This window comes from Perissodus microlepis, chromosome 14 (genome assembly GCF_051167445.1).
Source record: "Perissodus microlepis isolate ML-2025 ecotype Zambia chromosome 14, ASM5116744v1, whole genome shotgun sequence".
Taxonomy (NCBI): Eukaryota; Metazoa; Chordata; class Actinopteri; order Cichliformes; family Cichlidae; genus Perissodus; species Perissodus microlepis.
The window spans coordinates 7,339,079-7,366,195 of NC_140474.1; the positions used below are offsets into that span (position 1 = coordinate 7,339,079).

The 27,117-nt window shown below is 40.9% G+C and overlaps 1 protein-coding gene across 4 annotated transcripts in view; it reads right to left on the reverse strand.

Annotated features, from left to right (window-relative positions):
- Nucleotides 1-23,165, reverse strand: part of nectin1b (nectin cell adhesion molecule 1b) — a 158,780-nt gene extending 135,615 nt beyond the window's left edge. The window contains exon 1 of one of the 4 annotated variants that reach the window (XM_084950605.1): nt 22,210-23,165. In XM_084950605.1, the coding sequence (XP_084806731.1) occupies nt 22,210-22,261 (52 nt within the window). In that variant the 5' untranslated portion in view covers nt 22,262-23,165. The remainder of the gene's footprint in view (nt 1-22,209) is intronic. The other 3 variants (XM_084950602.1, XM_084950604.1, XM_084950603.1) reach the window with 3 other exon arrangements.
- Nucleotides 23,166-27,117: the final 3,952 nt, after the last annotated feature.

Genomic DNA, 27,117 nt, shown 5'->3' on the forward strand with positions numbered 1-27,117 from the left:
GAATGGCAAGGTGGAGAGAGGGATGCTGTTAGTGTTAAAAGGCTCAGCAGATCCAGACTGACAAGAGGCCTTTATGACAATGTCTCCCCAGGTTATTACTATAAATAAAAGACAGAAGGCTGGACGAACAAATTTGTTAACTTGCACCCCAAGGAGAAAGCCGAGATATATTTTGATGAGTCAGCCTTCCCTGTTTTGAATTGGATATGAAAAGCCTTTAGCCTGGTTCCTCAACGTTGCTAGAACAAGTCCAAATGATGGCAAGACCTATACCATCCAATTCTCCGGTGCATTATCCCTGCAGTCCACAAAGTTGCACAAAAGTGGCTAATAGTAAAGTAAATGTCAGGCATTTGGGCTAAGAGATAAAGATGACATTTGCAATTCCAGAACTTCTCTAGAAATACAGAGGCTTTTATTCGCCTGAATATCTAAAGTCCATTTTAAATCCATATCTTTCTTAATGGCAAGTGTGAAGTACCCTTTTGAACACAAATGTAGCTGTGTCATATTCATAGATGGTGTCTGAAATGAATCTGTTAAGTAGGGCAGAAAGCTGTTTTTATTTTTTTCAAGGAGAAAAACACAAAGTAGTATAATATTCAGTCAGAGCATATGTAAGACTGTCTTACAAGACATGGCTAAGCCCATTCAAAGTTAAATAAAAGAGGTCCTTCTATGTGTCCTGAATTAAAACAACCTGTTTTGTGAAAGGCAAATCCAGTCCCTGCTAATGGTTCCCCTTTAACCTTTAGATAATGATCACCTTACAATCCATCAGTCTTGTCTGTTTGGGACTCCAAAAAGCTCAGCACCACTATTTTTTTCTGCTGTAGTCTGTGAGTGGCTAGCCACTTACAATGCTCTGTGATAGAAGCCATTTAGAAAAAAAATAGAAGACGCTGAATTTTTTTTCCCCTTTGAGAAAGCTAGGTCAACTCATTTTAACACGGGGCAATTCGGGTATCTGCATTCAAGGCCACCAATTTAGAAAAAGCAGATGTAGCGCTTCTGAACTGTGGCCACTCATCACATGTCTTTACCACCCCACTCCACTCTGTGATGTGAGCATGAAGTTTGGAAATTTCCAAACCACAAAGTCTCATTTTAAAAATTTTTCTACACTTTGCAGTTTGATTAAAGTGAAACATTCATATACATCTGCCAATATTTTTAACATTGGAGAGAATTATGCATTAATTGTTTATTGAATTTCCAAGTTTATTTCACAAACGTCAAGGCAACTTACAGTGCTTCTGCTGTGTGATGGTACCACACAGAAAAATTGCACATCATTGGTGGCAAACAGCACAATATTGGCAAAAATGATCAGCTGACCTCTGAAAAAGCTAACCTACTCAATGTACTTATCCACTCCAACCAGTTCTAACTTCTGCTCTTCTTGCCACTAACTGCCATGTATGTATCAACATGCTGGCTCCAGGTAAATGGTAAATGGCCTGTATTTGTATAGCGCTTTACTAGTCCCTAAGGACCCCAAAGCACTTTACACATCCAGTCATCCACCCATTCACACACAGGTGATGGCAAGCTACATTATAGCCACAGCCACCCTGGGGCGCACTGACAGAGGCGAGGCTGCCGGACACTGGCGCCACCGGGCCCTCTGACCACCACCAGTAGGCAACGGGTGAAGTGTCTTGCCCAAGGACACAACAACCGAGACTGTCCAAGCCGGGGCTCGAACCGGCAACCTTCCAATTACAACTCTTGAGCCACGATCGCCCAGGTGGACTTTCTGTTTCCTCTGACTGTGTAACACTGCATCTCCTTTGCTATTTGCTTTTGTCTGCACTCTTAAAAGTTTCAGATTCAAAGACGCACCCCCTCAAAGGGCCACCTCAGATCTATAAATACCCTCCATTTATATTTCATTTATTTCACTAGAGGCAAATCAAGGCGAGCTTTTCTTTTCGCTAATGGATCTCACACTGACTGGACATCAAAGTTGTGTTGAAAGCCCTTTGAAATGAAGCCATTATTATAATTCCTCGCTCTTCCAGGTTGTGGACAAATATTTGTAACACACCGGAGGAGTACTTTTTTTCTTCCAAAAAAAATTCTGGTCATCAACATTCTTTACCTTTTATGTCGAAAAAGTAAACTAGTCAAACACTTTCAGATGTTTTGTAGTTTGCACTTCATAGACACAGGAGCTGGTATCATGAGAAAACTGCGGTTTGGATTGCACGACGATAAACCCTCTACAAAACACTAATCCTGTAAGATTACAGCCTTCAGGTGATACAATAACTGCATAAGAAAATACAAAAACAAAAAAGAAAAAGATGCGAATCCAAAACCAGCCGTGGCACACCTAAGCAAGAAAGACAACTTTGCAAATGGCAAGGATGTGTAATCTGACTACAGTATGAAACTTAGAGACTTGTCTGAGTATCCATATCACTGTAGCAGATAGAGCTGCAGATATGAATGCACTTTATAGTCACCATTGTAACAAAGAGGGGAACGCAGAGCAGTTCCCCTTCAGGGGATCAGAAGAGATGGATACAGCATAAACTGAAACACCGTAATGGATATTATCATCACACTAACTCTCGAGGCTTTTGGCAAATGTTCTAATCCAGGCTGACTTACAATAAGAGACACACAGTGTTACAGTTTCTAGGACACTTCAACAGTACTCTCAGTTCACTGTACATGCTGTAACAGAACTGTGTCAAGCAAAGTTTCAAGTTACTCCAAAGTTGATAAGTTAAATCATTAAAAGCTGACAATATATTTTAAGTTAGCTCAATCGCAGGTATGTACAAAGATATATGACAACTATTGTTTTCACCTATCACAAAGGGAAAGAGCTGAATTATAAACATTAAAAGCAGGCCAAAGAGGTGTCAAGAGTTGCGCTGTAATCTGATGTCGGGTTGGGCTTTGAGTCAAGTCAAGCCTCTTCTCTATGGAAAACAGCCCTGTCAGGACCTGTGTGGTGGGCCTCCTCTTTGTGTCACTGTCATTTAGCATCTGCACTGGCCTGTCAAACAGAATGCCACCCTCACACTGGCTGCTCGCCCCCGTATGAGACAGGATGCTGAACAAAGGCCCGGGATGATAGATGATGTTATACAACGGCCACTGTTTTTGTCAGCGAATGGCGGGGGTTCTTTCTGACATCTATTGATGGATATGATTCTCAGGCTACGTCACTATGGAGAGATGAAGCCATCTGAGAAAGGACACCAAAGGAATGAAAACAGGAAACTGACAATATCAACAAGCGTCTCAGGGACTGAGGTTGAAGCAATTATCTCTGACATTTTCTTTTTAAATGTTTGTTTTGCTCATTTAAAAAACTACAAAAGAAATCCAGCCCTGGCCAGGAAAGTGCTTACATTTGCAAGTTTTTCTGTTCTAAATGCACGGTTGGTCCTTGGGGAAAAAAAAATATCTGCAGCACGCAAAGTGATGTCGTTTAATTGTGGAACAGCAGAGAACAATACTTGAAAGTAAACAGAATCACAGCATGAGCAGCACTATCACTGATCAAAAACTAGGACAATGCCTAAACAGCATCAACTATATCAACAGACACTCCAAGCAAAGCTGATGCTACAGACTTGGACGGGCTGTTTGCCTGCAGAGGAAACTCTGCACAAAATCATATTAGCAATGATTGCTTACAGCCAAAGATGCAGGAGAGAAAATACGGTTTTAGCACCATGAAAACAGCTCTGCAGCCCCTGCTGTTATGATGAGAAAATAGTCACTAACACCTCCTCATCAGCACTACCAGTGCCCAGAAAAACCTTCAACACCGTGACCACCAGCTACCCCCGCCCCGTATGTATTTCCGTGTGCTGAACATTAAACTACTGTGTCTTCTCTGTGAGCTCAAGCACCCAGAGGGTTCATGTTTGAGTCATGGCCATTGGCTGGACTGATACACAATGACAGACCAGGCCTTGGGCAGACAGAACAAATGCCATCACGCCGCACTTGGCTCACAGCGCTGCAGCACAAAACACAGCCATTAGCTATCTAAGTAGGCAGCTGTGTCTTAGGAGATGCATTCAAAAGAAGGAATTGGCATTTTACCACACAAATGCATCGCTGAGAACTGAGAGAAATGATAAGCGTAGAACAGACTTAACAAGAATTTGACTAAGGCAACGCCATCTTGGAAAACTCTACATTGTGTTTAGCAACAATGCAAGGCCAAGAGAAGACCTTTATGTTCTTTACTAGCTACTCAAACCTATTCTAAAATTAGCTAAATATGGCAAAGCAAGTAGTTCTTTGATTGCTTTTCTTAAAAGATAAGCTATCTTCTCTGCTGGTTGCACACGCAGACAAAGGCAATATGCTGCCAAGAGCCAATATAATAGAAAATATAAATGGCATATTGATGTACAACTCTGCCTTAGTCCAATGCAATCTGTCACAAGTAATACCATCTAAGTTACAATGTGAATGTCACAGATCAACGAAGGACAGGGAATACCAATATATTCCACACAAAAATTCAACCCTTGTGCATTGTGTTACAATCCAAGAAAGACAGAATAAACATGGGCTGGTACACCATGTGAAATCAATGTTCTTAAGTTGTAACAGAGAAATATGACTCCACAAACCAAATCCCAGCTTTTGACATAAAGTATCACAACAGCTCTGTGACTCTGCTTTGACTACACTGGTATTTTGCGTACAACCCAGACCTTTGAGACAGAGAAGACTTCCAAGCTCAAATGAGCTTAAATAAAAACCAAAGGAGAAAAAGAAAAACAGCTGAATTTTTCTTCACTCATTTTCTGTCCATTCTGTAGAAACTTATCATTTGAGCTGAAACAGATTCCATCAGACTGAGACTTCTGAATTGATCCCCTTTTACACTTAGTGAAAAAAAGCAGAGGTCAAAGAGCAGCAACAAAAGGAAGCCAAGTGTACTGTGAATGTGACACACCTGGCAACAGTGTGACAGACCCCTAGATGAGTGTGATTAACCCTGTGGCCTACTAGCTTTGTTTTCTTTTGGCAGCATCTGCTGTAGTGAGGCAATGCAGGCAGCAGGAGTTAATGTACCGGTGAAGAAAGTGAGCCAGCTGCAATCTTTGAAGGTCCAAGAGGAGGGTGTGTGACTTCCATGAAGCTACAACCCTGTGAAGAGGACGTTATAAGATGGATTTGCCTGTTTTGGATCACCTCTGCCTGAGTCGACTCAAAAAGACAAGAAGACATTTGTGCTAGCGTGTCGACCACTGGGGCTGCAGCTTGTAAATAAGATATTAACCTTTGTGTTTATGAAGGCACAATGTTGTTTTTTTTTATTGCAAAGTGTTTTTCCATAGCACTTCTGTAGCATACAGCTCTCCCTGACCAAAGGGAGGGGGCGGTGAAGCAAAGAGTAATAAAGCTTGTCAGTCCTTTTTCTAGGGATGAAAAATATTAAATCTTTCCATTTCCAGAGAAGAGTCCATTTTCATTTTTTACCGGCTGCCTCTCTACTGACTTGAGAAGATAAAAAAAATGTTACTGTCTAGGATATTTGCGCCAAGGAAATCAATCAATTAGCTATTGCAAGATAAGTCGCCTTTTTTGTTACGCGGAGGGAAGCTGCACGCTGATAATGCAGAGTGCACTTACTCGTGCACACAATGAGGTCAGCACGTGACCCCCCTCCAGCACTGGGGACAAACACATCCTTTCTGCAGAGCTCTGGGCAAAGCGTTGAGGCCCATCTGACTGAATCCTTAACATGTTGCTGTCCTGACACATTGCGCTGAAAACACAGAGTACTGCGTGTTACTAAAAATACTTCGACGCACGCAAGGTGCTCCAGAGGATAGGATAGTATAGTAGTATCTCACCGGTGAATGTGTGTGTGTGGGTGTTTATGTGTGTTGGTGAGGCAGCGTTGCATGAAAGAGATGCCTGCACACACCCCATTGTAATGCATGAGTTGCGGTCATGCTGCCTGAGCTCATTCACTCTCTTGGACATATTCATTTCCTCCAATGCTTAAAACATATAATAGAAACGGGAAGAGTAAACAGCTTTGTACTAATAAATCAGAAAGTAAGCCTCCCTGCAGAAAGGTTACACATTTCTAATTGGATTCTTTTTATTCATCTTTGTGGGATTTTTCCCCACTCACCCTTTGATTTATCGCACATCAACTGGCTCTTGAGTCGTGAAGCCTTGTTGATTCATATGAGGCTGACAGCTCCTGACAGTCTCCTATAAATATTAATCATAAATCTAAGGTTCAAACCACACTGGTGAATAATCCGAAAGACACTACCAGTCGAGAATATTAATTAACTAAATTTAATGAATCCTCCAAATTAAGGAGTAGAGAAAGTTTCAACAGCCTATGGCTACTTGACTTGGAAAACAAGTACAAAGCATGCGCGACGTTAACTTTTAGAGTTTTGTGAAGGTAACGGCATCACGGTTAATTCGTTGTACAGAATTAAAAATTTAATTAAACCTAAGTTTAATCAGGGAAATCAGCTGAGAACAAATTTGATTTACAATAATGACTTGGCAATTAAAAAAAAAGAAAAGAAAAAAAGAAAACAACACAAATGCTGCGTGCCTCAAACCTGTGGGAACAAGTTTTCCACTCTGCACAGAAAGAAAAATAATCAACAATTACGTGGATTAAAATAAACTTGCATTATCGTGAAACAGTAATGCCGGTAATCCTCTCGTTATTCATAAAGTCTGCTTTCACATTCACCACATGAAACTCAGTACTGTCTACATGACGCGCTAAACAAATGAGTCTACACATGCAGCACAAAGAGCTTATTCATGCCCGGGAGATCCTGCTACCCATCCTTGAAATGCCTTTAATTCAAAATATAACACCCTACCTTTTAATGTTAGTTTTTGTTGGTTCTCCTCTTAAATTTCCACAGGCTTTTCACATAAATTCAAATAAAAATTGTCAGATCAGACCTTTGTTCAAGGTGTGTGGGAAGGCGAACCTCAAAGGCACATAGATAAACCTTTCATTCCTGGTTTTTGTTTACCTCGGAGGTGATTTTAAAAGGGTACAATTCATTATTCAAACTGTATTTGCAGACTAGAGTCGGAGCTGAACTTGGTTTTGGAGAACTTCTTTGTGTTCACGTTAAATAAACCAGGTATTTGTCATTCGTGTTCTCAATACAGAGTTCCTCCACAATAGGACAAACAAGACAAATGTCAGACTGTTTACTCTGTGATACAGTACATAAACTCCCAATTGACCTCTTTACCATTTTCTTTCACAATAATACAGCTGGTCTTCAATTATCTAACAGCAAGCTTTCTTTTAAATGTATTCACACTGTGGTCATCTTTATAGCCATCCATACTTAACCCGTCCTCCTGCTGTGGTCTTTATGATTATTTATTTTGATCGTGTGGCAGTTGTGCTTTAAGATGTCTAAATGATCTTTTGTTTTTTTCCAGAACATATCAAGGAACTCTATATTTACTGTGGATATCTCAGTAAAAGTGCAATGACTGCAAGTCAAAATTCGATAGTCACACAGTCCTGTGTCCTCTGCACATTCACTAGGTTTATTTTACATAGCCTTTTCCAATCTAGCTCCCTAGAGTTGTTTTCAAGTATGTGATCCATTAAATTATTCTACTGGAAATTTTTGTTGTTGGTTTGTTTTTTTGACACATTTTTTAGGCTACATTTGCAGGATCTCGCTGTTTATTCGTGAGAGAAAACAGGCTTCTTTATCCTGATGTGTGTCTGCTACAAGTTCAAAAAAGTTCAATTATTCAATAAAATCAAATAAAACTGAATCGTTTATGAGTGACAAAACAGTGTCTTGATCTACTGTAGTTTTATCGAGTTGTGGTAGTGTATTTTCACATAGTAATGAGTCTCTGCCTGTTGGCCTCTGAACTCCGAGTGTGAAAAACTGTTCTGGATGTCAAGATTCCCCTGACACTCATTCAACGATGATCAATGTCCCATCCTCCATCCTCTGACCTGCCCTCACACATCAGCTTCAGTCCAGCACAAGTAAATACAGTGAGTGGCTTAATGCACTTTACTCTCCAGGGATCCCGCAGACCAAAATGGCATCAGGAGGGTAAAAAAATAAATAAATATTTTAGTGGTGGAAGAATGGAGTGTATTCTTCTAAACAGTGAACAGCCTTTCTTTCTCCTGCTGCTCATAAAGAATGTTCCTGTTTGCAAGCATTCGAACATACACAATATTGGACACAGGTGCAGAAGAGAATCTGGAGTCAGGTGATGCTTTAAACTAGTGCTAAAGCTCAGGTGAAATAAGGAAGAAGAGCCAGGTGTCTCTCTTTAAACAAAACAAAAGCCAACAGTTGCATTTGAGGACGACTTTTTAAGCGTAGCCATCAAATAAAAATGACTTCAGCTAACCAGGTCTATCAACTGTGCTATACCATGACACAATCCTTCAGAAAGACAGTTTATTTCCCATCACTGCACCAGTTTATGTCAAGTTATAAATGTGCTGCTCCTTTGGCAATGACATGAAGGACGAACAAAACAACTTTCAACTCAGCTTAAGGGGCATTTGCTGGCAAGACCGGTTGGATGAAATTTTTCTTGGTCACTCTTTCACAGCAAAACATCATACGATTTGATTAATCTCTCCAAGCACATAATCTAGTGTGCTGCCCACAGAGTGCAGCAGTTCTCACCCAACCTCTGCACAGCAGCAGCTGGATAAGCTGTGATAGGATGAAGGGCATTGTAGCATATACAACACATCCAGCACTCAACATCATGACCTTGACTGGAGAGCAGGCTGACAGACGGTCTCTATCTTTTCACACTGCTGAAAAGGGCCCGGTCCAATTACAGGCCCTGGGTACATTGTCTTGTTAGCTTCAGCTCTGACTGTACATTTGGGCAGCTCAGAGATCAAGCGCTCACTGGAGTTTAAATTGACAGAGCTACCTTTTCCGCTGTCACAGCCTCCTGTGTTACTCTGTCACTGGCGGGTGATGGAGGAGCAAATAAGCTCTCTGAGACATCTATGCAGATAGTGACGGCATCAAAGCCGGCATATTCTGACAGCCTTCGTAGGAGGTCTGACTCTTGTTAAGCAATCTAGTAGAAAAGCTCTGGAACTCAGACAACACAATGGAGTAGAAATTCATGGAAGAGGTGCAACTGCCATGATAGTTTAGTCTGTCTGTCATGACATGTTCACTGCATTACTGGTCGCATAAACAACTGCTAAAGCTCCAATACCCTGAAGCAATACCATTACCATAGAACTCTGTAGCCTACTGGCAGTAACAGTAGTGGTGTTGTAGTAATGTGCTGGTTAAATTAAGATGATCAATAAAGTCGAGGAGACTTATTAGTCATTAAGGCGTTTAACCTCCTAGGACCTGGCGTCCACATATGTGGACATCACATTTTGGGTTATTTAGACCAAAATACTCAATTTTGCTCTACAAGCGCCTGATATCCACTTACGAGGACATTATACTGCTGCTGTTCTATCAAAATTTTAAACGAATATCCTCATATGCGGCTCTTATTTTTCCTAAAAACAAAAATAAGGTAAAAAAAAAAAAAATCTGGTAATTCTTTGTTTTTACATTCATCGGGCCCCAATATGCCCAAATATCAAAGAAAAATTGAAAATGCATGTCGTGGAAGAGTTCGGGTCTTAGGAGGTTAATGAACATGAGATACAGCTTTTGAAAAGTGACGATTTGCTGCTGTGCTTATTTCCTTATTTTCTTGCACATCTTTTGATTTTTGACTGCTTTTACACAAACATACAGATCAAACAATATGGCCGAAAAAGATAAAAACTTCTTACAGTTACGATAAAAATTCGGCTAAATGTGTCAAACTTTGAATGCCTGTAACAGAATCCTGTGGAATAGCTGTGAACTTGAAATTGGTAGTGGCTGCAGCTCAGCGACACAGACAAGACAGGAGCTGCATTTGATCCAAACTCCACCAGATTACTAATGAGGCATTGACCTATGAATGGCACTTTAGAAATGACAGCTACCAATATTGACCTTTAAAAGATAGAGTATAAATAAAGTATGAATAAAGAGTGGTTCCCAAAGCTCAGCACTGATAATGTGCCAGAGGTCAATGCCAAGACTCCATTAGAGATGTTTGAGTAAAACAATCTCTTGGAATACAATGCCACATTTAGCCATTTGGCCCAAATGATCCCGTTGAACAAGCACGGAATATGTGAATGCATTAACAACATGCAAAGCGGGCTTGATGTGAGTACAGCTGGCAGACTGATGGACAAGAGGCAACCTGGCTGTGCAGACCACAGCTCTGAAATATGCCTGAGTGTTAATTGGAAACATAACTGCTTCCTCACTGAAGCGTGTCATTAGAAAGGAAATAAGTAGCAGCAGCAAAATATACAAACTACTCATAAGTATAAAAGAACTCTGCTCGGTACGATTGGAGCCGGCAGATGAAACGACACTAAAAACACATCTGACTGTGGCAATGCCATTATCTTAACACAGACAAATAGCCTTTTGTCTTAAACTGCCCTGGTAGCAAAAAATGTAATTTGTACTCGTCGGGAAACCTTTTTTTTTTGTCCTTGAGCCTCAAAATTAATTTGAAAAAGTTCAGTGTGGTTCCAACTGTAAAACCTTTTTCACGTTGGAATTTCTAGCTTAATCTCGGTGTCATTTTGGACACACTCGCTGTGGAATAAAACACCGCAAAGGATGTTTTGAGTTTTTGGCAAGCGTTTGGTTGTTTCTTCTCAGGTCTGTAGTGTCAGGTCTGTAGTGTGGCCTGACCCATGAATACAGATGACAAATGCAGTAATGTAGAAATGAAGGTGTGCGTTTACGGTTTAGGACACGCACGTGTCGACAGGTGTATTCGCTGGTGCAATGTCCTAATGGTGAGCAGATGTGGAGAGGTGGGGCCATGGAAGTGCCCATGGCCTCTTCTTATTATGACTCTCTTTTAATTTTTAATGTATTTGTAATTCCCAATTGGGAAATATCGTCATCTGCATGTAAACATAAAATATTTACCTGGTCCGCTAGTGCAGCTGGTATTGTTTATCCAAGATTCACGCACAGCGATGGGTCTGGTCGGGGAAATCCTTGGAATGGCAGCTGGTGCGATGCCATCTCATGTCAGTGTCTACTTCCAAATGTAATTAATTCCATGTTCCAAGTAAAATTGTGTCATTCTTGCTCACTGCTACCTTTGGTTTTGGGAAAACTCCTCGGGGAAAAGGACTTTGCAAAGATATGCTTCATCTTTTTCCTTTTTTTTTAAAGCACTTGAATTCTGTATCTGATCATACAGGTGTACTATTATAACGTCAATAAGTGCCTCATAATACACTTGTGGTGCCCCTACTACTGTTCAACACCCTACCCCCATTCCCTGACCTCCATTTCCCTGTTGGTCAGTCCACAGTAAATCCGAAAAGCCTCCCAGCATCTCCATGGCGACGGGCCTCAGTCGAGCAGATGGCCTCAGTGTGCCGCGCGGCAATTAAAGAGGGAGTGATGAGCGGGGAAAAGAAAGTGGGTCAGGATCAGGAGGGAGCAGGGCTGGGAACGTGAAGCTGCCTCTGCCTTGGGCTTGCGCGCAGACGTGTGCAGTAGCGCACTCAGCGACGTGCGCACACACATATGAGTGAGTTTATGCATCAGTGCATCCCATCCCGGGTCTTCTCAGCAAAAACAAATATCCACCCCTCACCGGTCACATAGCATGAGCAGTGTGAGAATAAAAAGAGGGGTTAGGGATACAGGGAAGTGCAGTTCACAATAAATTGCCCCCCAAATCTGGTGATAAAAACTTCCTCCAGAGATTCCCACAATCTAATCAATAGGATAAACCCTTTAACTGTCAGTGACATACGGAATCACCTCTGTTATTTGGATTACTTCTACTGGAGCTGGAATTGCCTCCTTTTTTTTCCTTCCTTTTTTTTTACAGTTCAACCAAAATTTCACAAAAAGCAGGAATGAAACGCACTCTTGGTGATGTGGGGTAAATCCAATCAGTTTCATCCCCTGTCAGCTTTCACTGCATATTGATCAGACTCTTGAAACACAGACTTCCATTTCATCTACACTTGGACTAACTTGTTATAGCTTCTGACTTGCTCAATCCTTACATTTATGAAAGCTTTAATTCAACTAATTTAGCAGACAATATGAGCTTTAGCACACTATGGGGCTTTTAATTGAATTTACCTTTTTATGTGTCATAATATTCTTAGAATTATGCCATAAGAAATGCATTTGTTTGAAGTCAGTTTTAATGGAGAACACGAGTTAGTTCTAGGGGGGTTCCCTTGGCTTCCCGCATAGAAACAAAAAAGACCTAATGAGTTGGAAAAAATTGAATGAACTTTTATTTGCACAAGGTTTTTCTTCCAGTGAGCAGCCCCAATGTGCCTAAATAGAACTTATGCCAAGAACAGTATTTCAAGGCAAACTAGAATCACCCTTGGAACATAGCCTTATTCAGGAACAGCATGACCCACTGCAAACTCCCATCCCCCGCAGGGTATGCACGTACATCTCAATTCTCTAGTTTCACTTTTTCTCTTTGGGCTGTTTTCCCATGCAAATTTTTTTTCTTTGCCATGACTTAGGAAGTGAGGTACAATCCATAAACCCATTCTGCAGAACTATTTGAAACTCAGCAACCTGAAGGGTACGAGTCTGCAGGCTGTAGGAGGGTATGTATTTTAAGGGTTTTGCTGAGGTATTAAACAACCTCTGTACCTCCGAGTTTCTCATTCAAACATTTGTTCCTCTTTAGCTTCTATTTTCAGTTTCCTAATGCTGACAAAAAAGGTACAGAGTGCAAGGAACAATTGCAAGTCCCTTCATCCATCTGAAATAAATATTTACGATGCTCGTGCTCCGTGTGAACAGAGCATACAACAAAAGTGGGGCAACAAATCTGACTCAGACAAAGGCATGCAAAAGCAGTGTTCATTTTCACTCTTCATCGGTGAGTCTTTGAGCTGTGTGGGTGCAGGGTCACTGAGTGGGTGTTCTTGTGACCACTTACATCTGCATAACTTATAATCATATAGATGTTAGAACTCGTATATTGGACATGCGGGTGGGCGAACGGGAAACCCTTGATCCCCGAGCCTTCTGTTTCTGTGGACTAACATGACATTTGGCATCTTCATGGCTCAATGGACAATTGGTGTGAACTACAAAATGGCCCTGTGTGATGCCTTTACTGGTATCAAAGCCCTCTCCAGATTCCTGACTGGTAAATTCTACTTGCAACGCTGTAGCCAAGTAAGGCGTGTGCTGCCAGAATGGAAGGTCCCATGTGGAGACCTCTGGCAGTGTTATTCAGCTGCAAGTTAAAGTGAGGGAGAAGGGAAAAAAAGAGAAGAGGAAGGAATCCTATACAGAACTGTTCGGAATTAGAAATGATTACCTTCAGGGAAAACAGTAAAAAATAATCTAAATAAAATGTCAATGCCAACTGGTGGTCAAACATGACCTAAATCCTCTTCTAAAATTTAAGAACAGTTTTTTTGCGTTTCTTGTTCTTAGCCAACATAAAGCTTGTGATTTTATTTGCTATATATTCAATAAAAAAGTACATATTTAGAAAAAAAATTGGAAATTGCAGCTTGTCTCTTTGGATTTTGAATCTACTCCCCGTGTCTGTGTATTTCTCTAAATGCTTTTGCTTCCTCCCACAGTCCAGAGGCATGCTTATTTGATTAATGGGTGAATCTAAACTGGCCATAGGTGTGTTAGTCCTGGATAGGCTGGAGCACTGTCCAGGGTACACAGAAGGCTTACCCATCTGCCGTTCAAAGGTTCTGTTTACGAAGGGCAGCTAATCACAACAAAGTTGGCTTAGAGGGAGGAGACTAAAATGGATTGTTCCAGAGAGAGGATGAACTGAGGGGCTGTAGTCAGCCGCAGTGTAAGGTAAATAGAGATCATTTCAAATTGTAAATCATGTAAAGCTACTGTACACAGCAAAATCTCCAGTGTTAAATTAACACTAGAGAGTGTCTGTATGGGTCCACACCTCTGAGTGTTAAATACAACACTGTTGAGTGTTAAATCAACACTTTTGACAGTGTTATATGTTTAAAAGTAACCTAGTCAGTTTTGAAGATTAACAATGGCTAACACTGAGCAGTGCTGATTTTCTAACACTGGAAAATAACTCAAAATGTTAGAAATATTCCAGTGTTAGAAAATCAGCACTGCTCAGTGTTAGCCATTGCTAATCTTCAAAACTGACTAGGTTACTTTTAAACATATAACACTGTCAAAAGTGTTGATTTAACACTCAACAGTGTTGTATTTAACACTCAGAGGTGTGGACCCATACAGACACTCTCTAGTGTTAATTTAACACTGGAGATTTTGCTGTGTAGTAGAGTCTGAGAACAGAAACATGAAACTGGAAATGAACATGATGAACATAACTCCCACCACCACCACATATAGCTTAACTGTGGTTTAAAGCAGTTTCTATCTATTCCAAGAAAAGGTGAATTAAATATCAGCCTAAGCCATGATACAAAGGGGGATAACGAGCAGTTAGGTACAGGAGCATGTTGTCACCTGGGAGACCTGCATCTAGTTCCAGTTCAAAATACAATGCTCATGGGACACTGCAGCAACCCTGTATGCATTTTCTTTGATACAAACCCTAAGGAGGGCATGTGCACATTTTATATTTATGAGTACGAGTCCCTTTGGTCAATGCTCACATAAGCTGCTCCTAATAAATGTCAGGAAAATAACAAAATAATGGATGGTTCCCTCTTACTGGCATATGACGTACTGTACTTTTAATAAAATTCAGTTACAGTCACAGGAGTAAACGTAGTTCAAGCACAACACAGCTCACAGCTTTGCTTTTAACGCATACAACTCGAGAGTTTAAATAGGTGCACTGCTGATAAAGACTCAGTCCGTTACAGCTCGAGATAAAGGGATAAACAGAACCCCTTTGCTCGCTCTGGGGTGGGGCGAGTGGTTAGATTACTCACCTACCCACCCGCCCGCTTTTCACACACATTCAAACACCAAATCTACTGATACCACAGTAGCCTGCATTGCCAGCTTAAAAAGAGAGAGGACATACAGGAAGGAGGCGGCGGAGGCCATTTGGCACACCTGACTTTCTGAAAACAATGCAACACTGGAGTGAAATTCAGCCAGGGTTGAAACTGAGGAATCAATAGCAGACTGCATTAGTTGCTTTGGCATAGACCCTGCTAACAAACTGGAAGGATCAATGCCAAACTGCAGGCCATCTACATGTTTATCTTCACTGCTCTCAAAACAAAATTGAACTATGTGCAGAAAAATGAAGAATTTCTACCACAAGGTGGACCTCAGTCTTATTAATAATGAGAAGTATTGGGAAATCACGCGTCACCTGTGAGGCCATAGGAGAAATAAGAGACACGCACACATATAAGCTATATAAATCCTTCTGAATTGAGCAATAACCTATAAAATTGATCATAACGGGGAACAGCGCAAAAATAAATGAAAGACACTGAGAGAAATATGAGGTGACCTGTTATCAGTCATATTCTGACAGTCTGTCAGCACAGGACTAGGGCACTAAGGAGCTTTACGCCAAGCTGCAGCACATTGGGAGCTTAACTATATGTCAGCGAGAATAAATAAACCTGTGTTTGTATTTTCTATGCAGCCCCCCTTTCTTATAGCACCACCACCACGGTTGCTGGTCCCCCCGCCCCACCCCATTTACAACCACGCTGTTGCTTTGAAGCACAGTCAGCTCCCAGAGAGATATCAGTGCGGAATATTAAATGAGCGAACACCATCACTCATTAAAAAGGGAAACATTTCATGAAACAAACCCCCTTTTGTATCAAGTGCTAACCAAGCCGACTCTCAGCACGCACCGTTCTCAAAGGCAAAGCGAGGAAACAGGAGAGAGAGAAAAGGGGAGAATAAAGATAGAGGGGGTACACCCAAGTTTGCAGAAAGTAAAAAGAGAAAAATGTAAAGTTCTGGCAGGAGATCAACTCTGAGCCTCGCGAAAGCTTCTGCTGTGTGTCACAATGACGGAAATTCCTCACTATTTTATAACCTATAAAGACTAGAAACACTGCTAAATATTAGAAATCCTCTATATTTTCATTTGAATGTGCTCTGCAAGCCAATATTCCATTTCAGCCTGACCCCTGGAGGTATTTATCAGCGGATGGCATGTGCAGTGGGTGAGCTGGAAGGCTTGTAATGGGATTGACAGATATGGTTTTTCAAGGCAGTTTTTAGTCAGACATTGGAGGCAGCTTGTGCAGACATTCACTGTGTTAAAAGTTGACCTGTCTGAGGTCAAGATTTTCATCCCAATTTGCTTTCAGCGGGATGGAAAACCCATCTATTCAGCCGCAAGTGTTTCAAAAACACAAGACATCTCTAACGACACAAAAAAGCTTTTTTTCCGCCACTATATTTAGCGCTGTGATGTCAACTCCAACCCTAGCCCCAAACCCCAACCCCAAATATAGAATTTATTTTTGTTATTAATTTTTCTGTGAGAACAAATAAAAAAGAAATACATATTTTGATAGAATAGGGTCAGGCTTACTGTTCATCGCTGATGGTGACTTTAACCTTACAAGTTAAGGTAGGAAACTGTCACTGTGGCAACTGAAAAATGTACAAAAAAACCCCCACATTACACTTAAGATAAATAGAGAAATACAATTTTAGTATTTATTAGTGACATTATTAAGTTGAGGCAAAAAAAACCCAACATCATCAGAACGCCACCGTTTCCAGGGAAGAACTTGTAGCTAATATTTAATTTATAGCCTCCACTTGTCTAATGTGTCAGCCAACTGATATGTCGGTTTGACCCAAGACAGTAAGAGGCAGAGCTGCAGGCCAGCTCTTGTCAACAGAGCGCACAAGTCAGCACAAAATTTAACTGAGTGGAACAGCAGAAGACATGGCAACAGTATCAACTACTCCATCAACTTTTAAAACGAGTCCAGCTGGTATAATTCACAAAGCAGGCTTGTGAGTAAAATACAAAAGTGTCTGGCTTACAGAGCTGGACAATATGAGCTTACAGCCAATGAAACAAAACCTAAAAGCTGATCAAGTCAAGTGGGTAACAGAACAGACTGTGTGCACTGTGACACTGTCTGTGCGTCCACCTGTAGCACTCTAATCATGTGTAAATTTGGGAACCTCTAAGCATCAGTTTTCCCCTTTTTTCTTCAAACTCAGCAGGTTGTTCACCGACTGGTTTCCAGTAGTACTCTGCACCCTAATGGAGGCACACCATCAACCCAGCTGCCTGTTGTAAATTGACTTTTTCAGGCAGTCACACCGGGGGGGGGGGGCTGGGAGCTGTGCTGATCAGATCTGCTTTATTTACAAGTATACGGCCTTAGTGAAAAGATCAGGAATTATCCACACTCTCAATCCCTGATCAGCCCACTAAAGGCTCTAGTTATAAACCCAGTTGCAATGAGCAATGAATGGTACTTCCATATGGCATCTTCTTTAAAACCAATGAAGCAGAAAATACAAGAAAGGAAAAAGAAAAAAACAAAAAAGACCCATTAAAAGGCTGCACTCCCTTCACAACAATTTTGAAAAACAGAAATGGATGCCGATCCTGTAGAGAAATAAATACAATTTTCTTTAAAAAAAAAAAAAATGATAGATTACAGGTAGTAACTATAGTAACGGAGCACTAAAGGGAAAAAACGGTTCAGAGAAACTCTACAAGCTATTGGCAAGCCAAGACGGTGTCTCATGAAAACAGCACAGACTGTCAGAATCCTTCCAGCATGTGAGATTATTTACTTTTTCGTCTGTGAAGATTTACATCTAGTCAGCAACCATAATAAGCCTATCCTAAGATGCTGCAACAGCAATCTGACAAAGAGTAAAGAAAATATGGAACAAGTATAGTTAGTCAATTCTCATTCTCAAGATCAGAACTGGAGTTTAACCATTTAATCCCTTGACAAGGTTCGGCTAAACAGAAAGAAAACGACTGAACAGATTAATGCCAAATCAGAAAAGCTGAGGGCTAGATTTGATCCCTTTTATTGATTTCCCTTTCCTTCACTTTGCTGATACTGCGATCCGACTTGAAACAGAGAAGCATTTCAATGATTTAAAGCATAAAATTGCAGCTGCAGCTTGCTGATAAATGTGTTTTCCATCCTGTTTCTATATGGTGACTGTCTGGTGTTAAGACAGCAAAGGATGCAGAGAGGACACCTGACAGACACTATACACCAAAATAAAGACCAAATAAAACATTATATATGATACTGAACTGCATGTTCTTACAAAACAGGCTATCTGGTAACTATAAACTGCTGTTGTCTGGGACAAACGCTACTTGTGATATTTGAATAAACGTCTCCTAAAATAGCTTCATTCAGTGACTGGAGCGCAGCTCCAAACTATTTCTTTATCAGAGAAACATGCAAAAGACTGTAACGTCCTAACTTGGGGCCCTGAAACATGACTACAATCCTATATGTACGCTATTAACTCCGAACAATTGGAAAGATGAACTTAATTTAACATTCGTTCAGTCTTTAATAGTATTTGTGCAGTCATCCGCATGCAAGGAACACTCTATTTTGCCATAACCTTTCCATTATTTAGGTTCAGTGCTTATCATCATGTTTTATTCATCAGTTTTGTGACACGCAGACTCTATGTGAAGCCCACAGGGGCTGGAAATGTGCATCATGAACTAACAAAGAAAAGAGAAAATGTGCCTCTTGTCCTCGGCAGAGGTGTATAGAGCAATACTTTGAAAAAACAAAGAAATATCACTTGTTTGAGAGTACCTCCTGAAATTAATGAAGGGCCATTCAATTTCCATAATGACAGCAGACACACAAAAAGAATCTACCCTTTACAGGGACATTTCATGCAGTGATTTGAGAAGGATTTGCTAAGGAGATGACAGCACAACCCCAATGAGCTAAACACAGTGAGATGAAGTTTGAGTGGCCAAGTGCCTCCATTAGTTCTTCTGGCAAAAGCAAAGCTTAATCTCCTGTCAGCTCCCCTCAAGCTACTCTCCCAGGACTCAGAGTGCTCTCACCCATCCATCACCTCAGCGGGGACCAACGGGAGACTCCCCAAAGGAGCGAGGATCAAAGCAATTTGCATTCACACTGAAACCATCAAGGCCCAACAATCCCACAGTGACACTCTCCATTTCATTATATCACAACTGTCACCCAAATGAAATGCAAAATGTCATGGAGCGGCAATTACGGGTTTCTTCAAAAGAGCATTTTAACTTAGTTAAAAGCTAAAATGCTAATTACAATGTTCCACAGGCTAGCCTGTATACCTACCTCCCATGTCATAAAAAAGGAATTATCCGCATGGCTGTTTCAACACTCAACATCAAGCAAAGACTTCAAATCCATTTATGAATTTGCCTGAAATGTTCCCTCGACCCCCTGACTTCCCAATCAATCAATCAATCAATCCAACTGAAGTGCATGACATTTCCAAACAAAAGTAGATTTTCAGTGTACTTCAAATGAGTCAAATACAAGCTGCTGCAGCAGCACAGCACATTGCCGTTCGTCACAAGTCAAAATGAAGTCTTGTGTGTCAGGCTTTGATGACGAGCTTGCACATAGAAACCAGGTAGTTAGCTGCTCGACTAATCTGTGATGGATGAAACAAGAAAGCCGTATATCAAGAAAAAAAAAAAAAGGGCAACATTGAGACTTATTCACATGTCTCATGGGACATTATGTGAGAATCAAATCAACAAATAAGCACAGTTAAAGGTCACGGACACAAGACGATGCAGCTGTGTAGTGCCATCACAAGAGTAGCTTATGACTGAACACTGTAGACAAACACGGAGAAGAGAGCTGAACAACAGGGGTCTGCAGCAGAATGATTTTAGCTTTCATGCTGCCAAGTTATTACAAAGATTATAATTCACAGCCACATAATTTCCAATCCTGAATAATAGCACATTCAAACTTGACACTCGTCCACCATTCATAGTTCATTTCCCAAACATTAAATCCAACTAAGATGAGGAATTAGAGCTCGGAAATCCCCTTATCCCACCACTCAGAGTGATATCTATATGGGTTCCTACTGCACCGGGGCCAAAAGAATGGAGCCAAGCCATAAACAACCACCTGGTTGCTAACTGCATTCACACTCAATTAAATATCAGTCTGGAATACAGGAGAGACTGAGTGCTAATATACAAACACAGGAACAGAGCTGCTGTTATTATGCGCAGATCCATTATTCTCAATCTTCCTTTTATTTGATAATCTATTTGGCGAGCGTCTCAGAATATTTCTGTGTTTATGCATTTGGCACTGCTGGGTTTTCCACAAATGGTTATTACCAAGCACAAATGGTTTTCCCTCGTGGATAACTGCAACATGGGTTGCTGTGACTTGCATTTGTTAGGGCCTTTCCCACTTGTTTGTGCTTTAGTAATGAGGAAAGAGTCTGGAACATGTTGTATATCAATTAGACCATCAAAGCTAGTGGGCATTTGTGGCAACGCCCTTTAACCTCAGGGTGAAGGAGCAAATCTTTGTTTTTGCGTGTCAAAAGAAATGGGTCCAAACAGATGCTGAAACACGAACTTTCAAAGCTGTTCTCTTCATGAAGATGTCGAAACACATTAATAATGTATTCACTTTGGTTTTAAATAAATTACAGCAATAAAAAAAGAGATAAGAGCAAAGCATTTTCATATATTCCTGATTACACTTAGAAAACCTTTCTTGCTTTGCTCAAATAAGACATTTCCAGGACGCTTTAGGTGCACTTTTCAAGACATTTTTCCACTCCCTCCATTGAACAGCTTCAAAAGATTTCTACCGTGAATCCCAAGGGAACCAGTTAATCCTGATCTTCTCCACAAGCAAAGGGATCATCTCAATATAAATCAGACAGGGCTTTTGATCAAAGTATTCAATCAGTCTTAAATGCATGGAGCCACACGGAGCCTCACTGCGAACAAGGTCAACATCTTGGTTGTTCTCAAGCTCAAAGGAGTTGAAGAAAACAGGATGTGCCAGAATATTTCTCTAGTAAAGACTTATTAAGAGCTATTAGGCTCAAAGGGGATCACCAAAGTAAGAGCTCCAACATATTACATCGAGTAAACACGTACAACCTGAAGAATGAGGGTATTAGTGCCCATCAAAACTCTGGTGTGACCTTTTTTAGACCACACTTGACCTTCTTCCATTGTTTACTTAAATTGGGGGCCCCTTACAGAGTTTATCAGTCTAGGATGTAAACAGTTTGGTAAATCTTCAGCTAGGCCTTAAAGCCCTCTCTGCATAACTAACCAAAAACATGAACACACATGCACAAATATGCGTTCCAACTAAAAGATTGTTAATAATGACACACCTTAAAAATGAGTCAAATACAGTTCTTAGGTATTTGCTTAATGATCAACCCCACTTTGGGGAAGCTTTAATGCCAGGGTGATCAATGTCAGAGTATTGCTTCAATTATTCACATATTAATTCGCTCAGCACCACCACCCACTCCAAAACACAAAGTCCCAGAAGAATTGGTTTCAGTGTGACAGAGAGTTAAACGTCACCATGAGTCATTCTTCTGAAAATATGATTATTCGACAAGGAAACTACAAAACAAAGCCCCCAATGTGTCATTCGGAGATTAAAATGTGGGAATTAAAATCTATCCTAATTATATTTAATTATTGTAAGTACTAATTATTTACTATTTTAATAAATCAACTAACAGGCAGGCGCAGAGGATAATATGTTTCAATTATCATTCCAGTGCACTCTGTGTCTCTGCACTCTGCCATTACGATGAAATATTGGAAAAACTTAAAGGGCTGCTGGCCTACATGGCTCGCATTTATCGCCATCTGCCTGCTGCCGGGGTAAGTTCATTTTTTGGCAACTAAATAAGTATTCTGCAGCCGTTTTGGATTCAAAGGCAGACACCACTTTCCATTTTTTTCCTCACTCCTGTCGCACATTTTGTTGCAAAACAAAAGCCATGCAGTCTTATCAATCCACACATTCGTGCATTTGTCTAATCAAGTCTGTCATTACGGGAACATCATGCATCTCTCTCATACACACACACACACACACACACACACACACAGAAAGCAGGGAGCTAATGATAAAATAAGGCAGACGATTCACTGCTGAAGTCTATTTCTATGGCTTACCTTGAATGTTCAGCGCCAACAGGAGCGCCCATATCCCCACATACACCGCCATGGCACCTCAACTATCCGGATCTGGTCTGATAACCTGAGAGTAGATGGATAGTGCTCACTCGACACAACACAGACCCCGCATGCAACTTCTGGAAATCCCACTTCGGTCCAAACTAGTCTACCTCCCTTACACAGCAGTAGGAGACTTTCGCAAAACTAGAGGATTGGTGGTGCGCTTTTCCGTGCCAAAGCATCAATTTCTCGTCTGCGGCGATTCCCTGTCTGCCAGAGAGAGTTTGCACTAAGGAGAACCTGGCTTGGTCCCCAAAGCGAGATCCAAGCAGCTGTAGAATTGCTGTTTAGGCGTAGAAGTGCTTTACAAAATAGCAGGCAAGAACAGAAAGGAGCGCTGGGTTCTTATCAAAGAAGCTCTTCCAGTTTAACCATATAGCCTTTGTTGCTCCATCCACCGCAGCGCCTGCTGAACTCTCTCTCTCCCCCCCCTCCAGTATTGTGGAACTGAGGTAAAGTGGGCGGGAGGTCCTCGATCGATGCTCTACTGGGAAGTTTCCAACACTTAAGAGTTCCTCCGAGGCAATGTTGTTTCTCTTTCCACTTCCTTTGCAAAACTAGCACAACACCTTGCAGATTAGTGGGAATGGTCCCTGTTTTAGTTCCGTATGTCCCGGTTCTCCCGGTGTGCAGCCACGGCCAGCTTTCAGAAATCAGCACACCAGGCCGGCGAAGTTGTTGCAACTCCAGAAATGGTGGGATGCGCCCCCTTTTCTGGTTCTTTTTTGGATGAAATACAGTGTGGCTTTATCCTGCTGCGCGTACCGCCCCGCTGATCTGCCACCACAGTATGTTGCTGACTATCGCTGACGCTTTGGGAGAGAGATCGGGATCGGATGACGTTGTGCAAGGGAGGAGCTTGGATTGTCCTGCAAAAAGCATCGCCTGGCATACTGCAGCAGGCAAGTAGCCCCTACTCGGGGTGCTCTCAACTTTTTTTGCATGCCATGTGGTCTCATATATGGCACGATTGGAGCAGGCGTTAAAAATGTTCGCAAAGGGGTAAAAAATACAACTGCTGGAGGATAGATCTGTCGAAAAGACTGAGTGGGGATGTGGGAAGACAATGGCACAACCCGTATAAGTATACAAAAGTGGAATAATCCAGTGCACGCACTACTCAGGAATCCCCTTAGGGCCAACGGAGCCTCTGAAACTAGTGACACTTGGCGAGGCGTCTGACAGGAAAGGAGAAATGAGAATCAAAATAAAAACTTTCAGTGAATACATGGCCTACATATTAAAACTATTTCTTAGCTCATAGTATTGAGGGAGCCAGAGAATTCAGCCAGTGAAATTAACAGCCAAATGAATCCTATTTCTGTCTTTGTTATTGTCTGTTTTGCGTGGTCTAGCAGACTGAAACAATCCAGTATAAAAATCAAATTTGATTTATTTCCAGTGGCCAAAGGTGAAGCACACATTTTGAGGCTCATCTCATAAGGCAAAGCCCAATAAGACTTACCCGTCAATTATTACACTTTCAACTTCAAATTAATTAGATAATTGAGAACATATATTATTTTTACAAGTGGGGAATACCCATGAATCTCCTCAGTGACGCCTACAGAAACCCCAGACCTCAAGTAAACCACAATTTTAAAAAATAAGCTGGGGCAGTGAAAGCTGAATTATGATCCAAAGTTATCCATGCATACACTGCTAGTGATGTAATGGCTCCTAAATTAAAAACAGAGGAAGTGACACTGGAGGAATCTGATTTTACTGCAAAAAATGACTCACCATGACTCTGTGTGTGTCTGGTGGGGTGGGGGTAGAGAGCTAGTTTATATCATGAAGCAACTGTGAGAGCTGACTAACCACACTCAGTAAACCTTTTCCCTTCCGTCTTCCATACTTTCTCATCCTACTCTCAGGAGCAACCAAACAGGAAGGTACTGGCTGTAAATGATTTTGGGGATGAATGTGATAACACTTCCCTCTTGTGGACAGAAGGTCTTTAGATAATTACAACAGATCAGGAGTAACATGGTTAGAATTGCAGATTCGACTGTGTTGTTTGAAGGGTGCTGGTTTGCATGTGGTCCAAATCCTGTCTTTGATCATGATCTAAGATCAGCTCCACAGAATAATCTGCAGAACAGCAAGAGAAATTGTCTGGCATGACAAAAGAATACCGAGCCAACTGCTTATTAGGGTCAGAGTGGTGGCGACATTATTCATTCTGTATAAAATGGAAAACTACAAACAACAAAAACTATTCTCTCTAGGTGTACAGTGTGCAGTTTATATACATGCCTGCAGTTCTGTTAAATGTAATAAGAGTAAGACAAGGCATTTCCACAGGGAGCATGCAGATAAACTAAAAAGTTGACATTCTGTTTTCGTCAAATAGAAAGAAAAACAAAAGACTCGCTGCTAAAAATTCTGTACACATTTCCTGTGGTAATGGTTTTTACAAAATGTAATCATGCCATCAGAATGTACTGTGTAGTTTGCAGCTAAAATGTTTCGCTGACTATTGATGAGGCACATACTGAAGGTGGAAATTCATGGGTATCACACGAGATAGCAGGAGTATTTTCCAGGGTTATGAATAAAACATGCAATATGAATTAACAATGTCAATTTAACATTACATTTTACCATTGGGAAGATAATCATTTAACTTAATATACCTTGAAAGGTCAGAGCAGCAGGAGAAGCCTGGAGGTATACTGTAGGAATTAGTCTAAATCTGATAGACCTGGAAAATCTGGATCTGGAAGGGAACATAAAATCCTTCCCTTCAAGGCCAACTACCTTAACTTTGCCCTTGAGCAAGGCATTTCCTTACTGCAGGTGGCTAAACTTGCCAGCTTGAGTGTTTGTAGCTGTGTGAGTCGAAACTCAGCTGTCAGAAAGCTTCCACACTTGGAACTTCCTACAAGAGATAACAGTTTAAAAAAAGCAACAAAAAAACCTCCGGATTTGCCCCTTGCCTTTGGTGCATTAACTTCGATGCCCCCTTTATCGAGCGGCCGAGGTGATTGATTTACAGGCAAGCTGATGAAATTTGATACGCTTATTCTGAACTACTGCTTGTGTCAGAGCTCAAGGCGAGGTTTGAGCTGCTGTCGAGACTTAGGAACTGCCCTGCATAATAATTTATGTATGGAGCTGAATCAGAAAAAGTAGCGATGGCTAAAGTACTGAGTAGGTCCAACAAAGGTAACAAGGAAAAAGTTTCTCCACCAAATAAATGGTGATTTTTTGACTACAGAGACAAAATAATTGACACTATCACGGAATTTTAAAATTGGACATATATTGAGAGGCAGTGATTAATTCAGCTCGATTTTCCAATAATTTTTTCAGATTTAAATTTCACAAGAGTATATAAATGGACAATAGTTCTTAAAACTTGCATGTAAACAATGTAGGTAGTTGGTCCTTTATAGGAGTGTGCATTCTGTGAATTTTGGGCTGATACCAACAGCCAGTGTGGCCACTAGAAGATGCTGATAGTGGTAGTTTTCAACCATAGATGTTAGTCAGTTCAATCGTAGTTGCCAATATGTCAGAGCAGTCAATACCAGTGTTCAGTATTGGTGTGTCCCTAAGGTTTAGTTTCTTTTATGTGTTTTTTCTCAGTATCTTTGTTATCCTTTTTCAGTGTTTACCTTTATTCAAAAGTTTTTAGAAATGACTTAAAGACCCCAAAATTCGTATTCATAATGTTATGGATCAAAATTTGAGGTAAAAACATTCATTTAACTCATAACCACCCAATGATATTCAATTTGCCCCAATTTCAAATTTAAAACCATTGAAAAACAAATCATTCACTTACATTGTGCCACAGATCAGTACACTATGCACAGGGTGTGTTGCATTTATTTAATGCTTCAATCCCAAATACTGTCGGCACCTCAGGAAGTGATGCAAACACTGATTTATACAGCAAGACATGTGCCGTATTCGTGACCTAATGTAGGCTGTCACAAACTTGCAATTGTGAGCACAAAAAAATATGGCAGCGCACTGGCAATGTGCTGATGAGCAAAACAGAATCCAGGTTTTCTGCAGTCCGTAATAGCATGAAATCTGCATTGGGTCCGACCCAAGTCGGCTTCCCTGGAGAGCAGACAAGTCTTTTGATCCAAAGCTGTTAGTTTGCCTGGCCTGAAAAAAAACATCTGATGGAGACATTTTTGCCTAGAAGCAGTCTGAACAAAGGCAAATCTACAGTGCTGCTTTAACATGTGGAAAACTTACATTATATTGTAAAGTAGGATCCGCATGCAGCCACACAGGCAGGTATTCAGGCTGAATACAGCATACTAACATCTGGAAATAAAAAGCGCACCTGCTAGGCATCCGTTAACTGATTTCCTTCAAGATTTAATACTGTTCAATTATATAAAAAAGAAGATTATTGATGCATTGCATGATAAAATACTTGAGGGGATAATGACTTGAAATCGACATTCTCTAAGCAGAGATGTCCAGGAGGGTATGTTGATAGACAGGTCATAGTGATTATAAATCATTTGTATGTATGTGTATAAGGAAAAAAAGGCAACTTCCAGAAATCTGTGCTACAAATAGAAAGAAAATACACATAGAAGAACTCACTAGTTGAACTTACTTAAAATATAATTCATACATGACCATAATTGTCACGGCTGGCGTGGTGAGCCGTGTGGTGTTGGAGAAAAGGAGGACCCAAAATGCGGCAGTGACTGATGTTTCGAGTGACGTTTATTTACAAGGTGGTAGTGGCAAAAACAGGCAGTGAGGCATGACAAAACAACTGAAGAAACCTAAACTGGGAGAACTAAATGACAAACCTAAGCATGAAACGGGGAGCTGAGAATGCAGAGAGACGTAGTTACACAGATG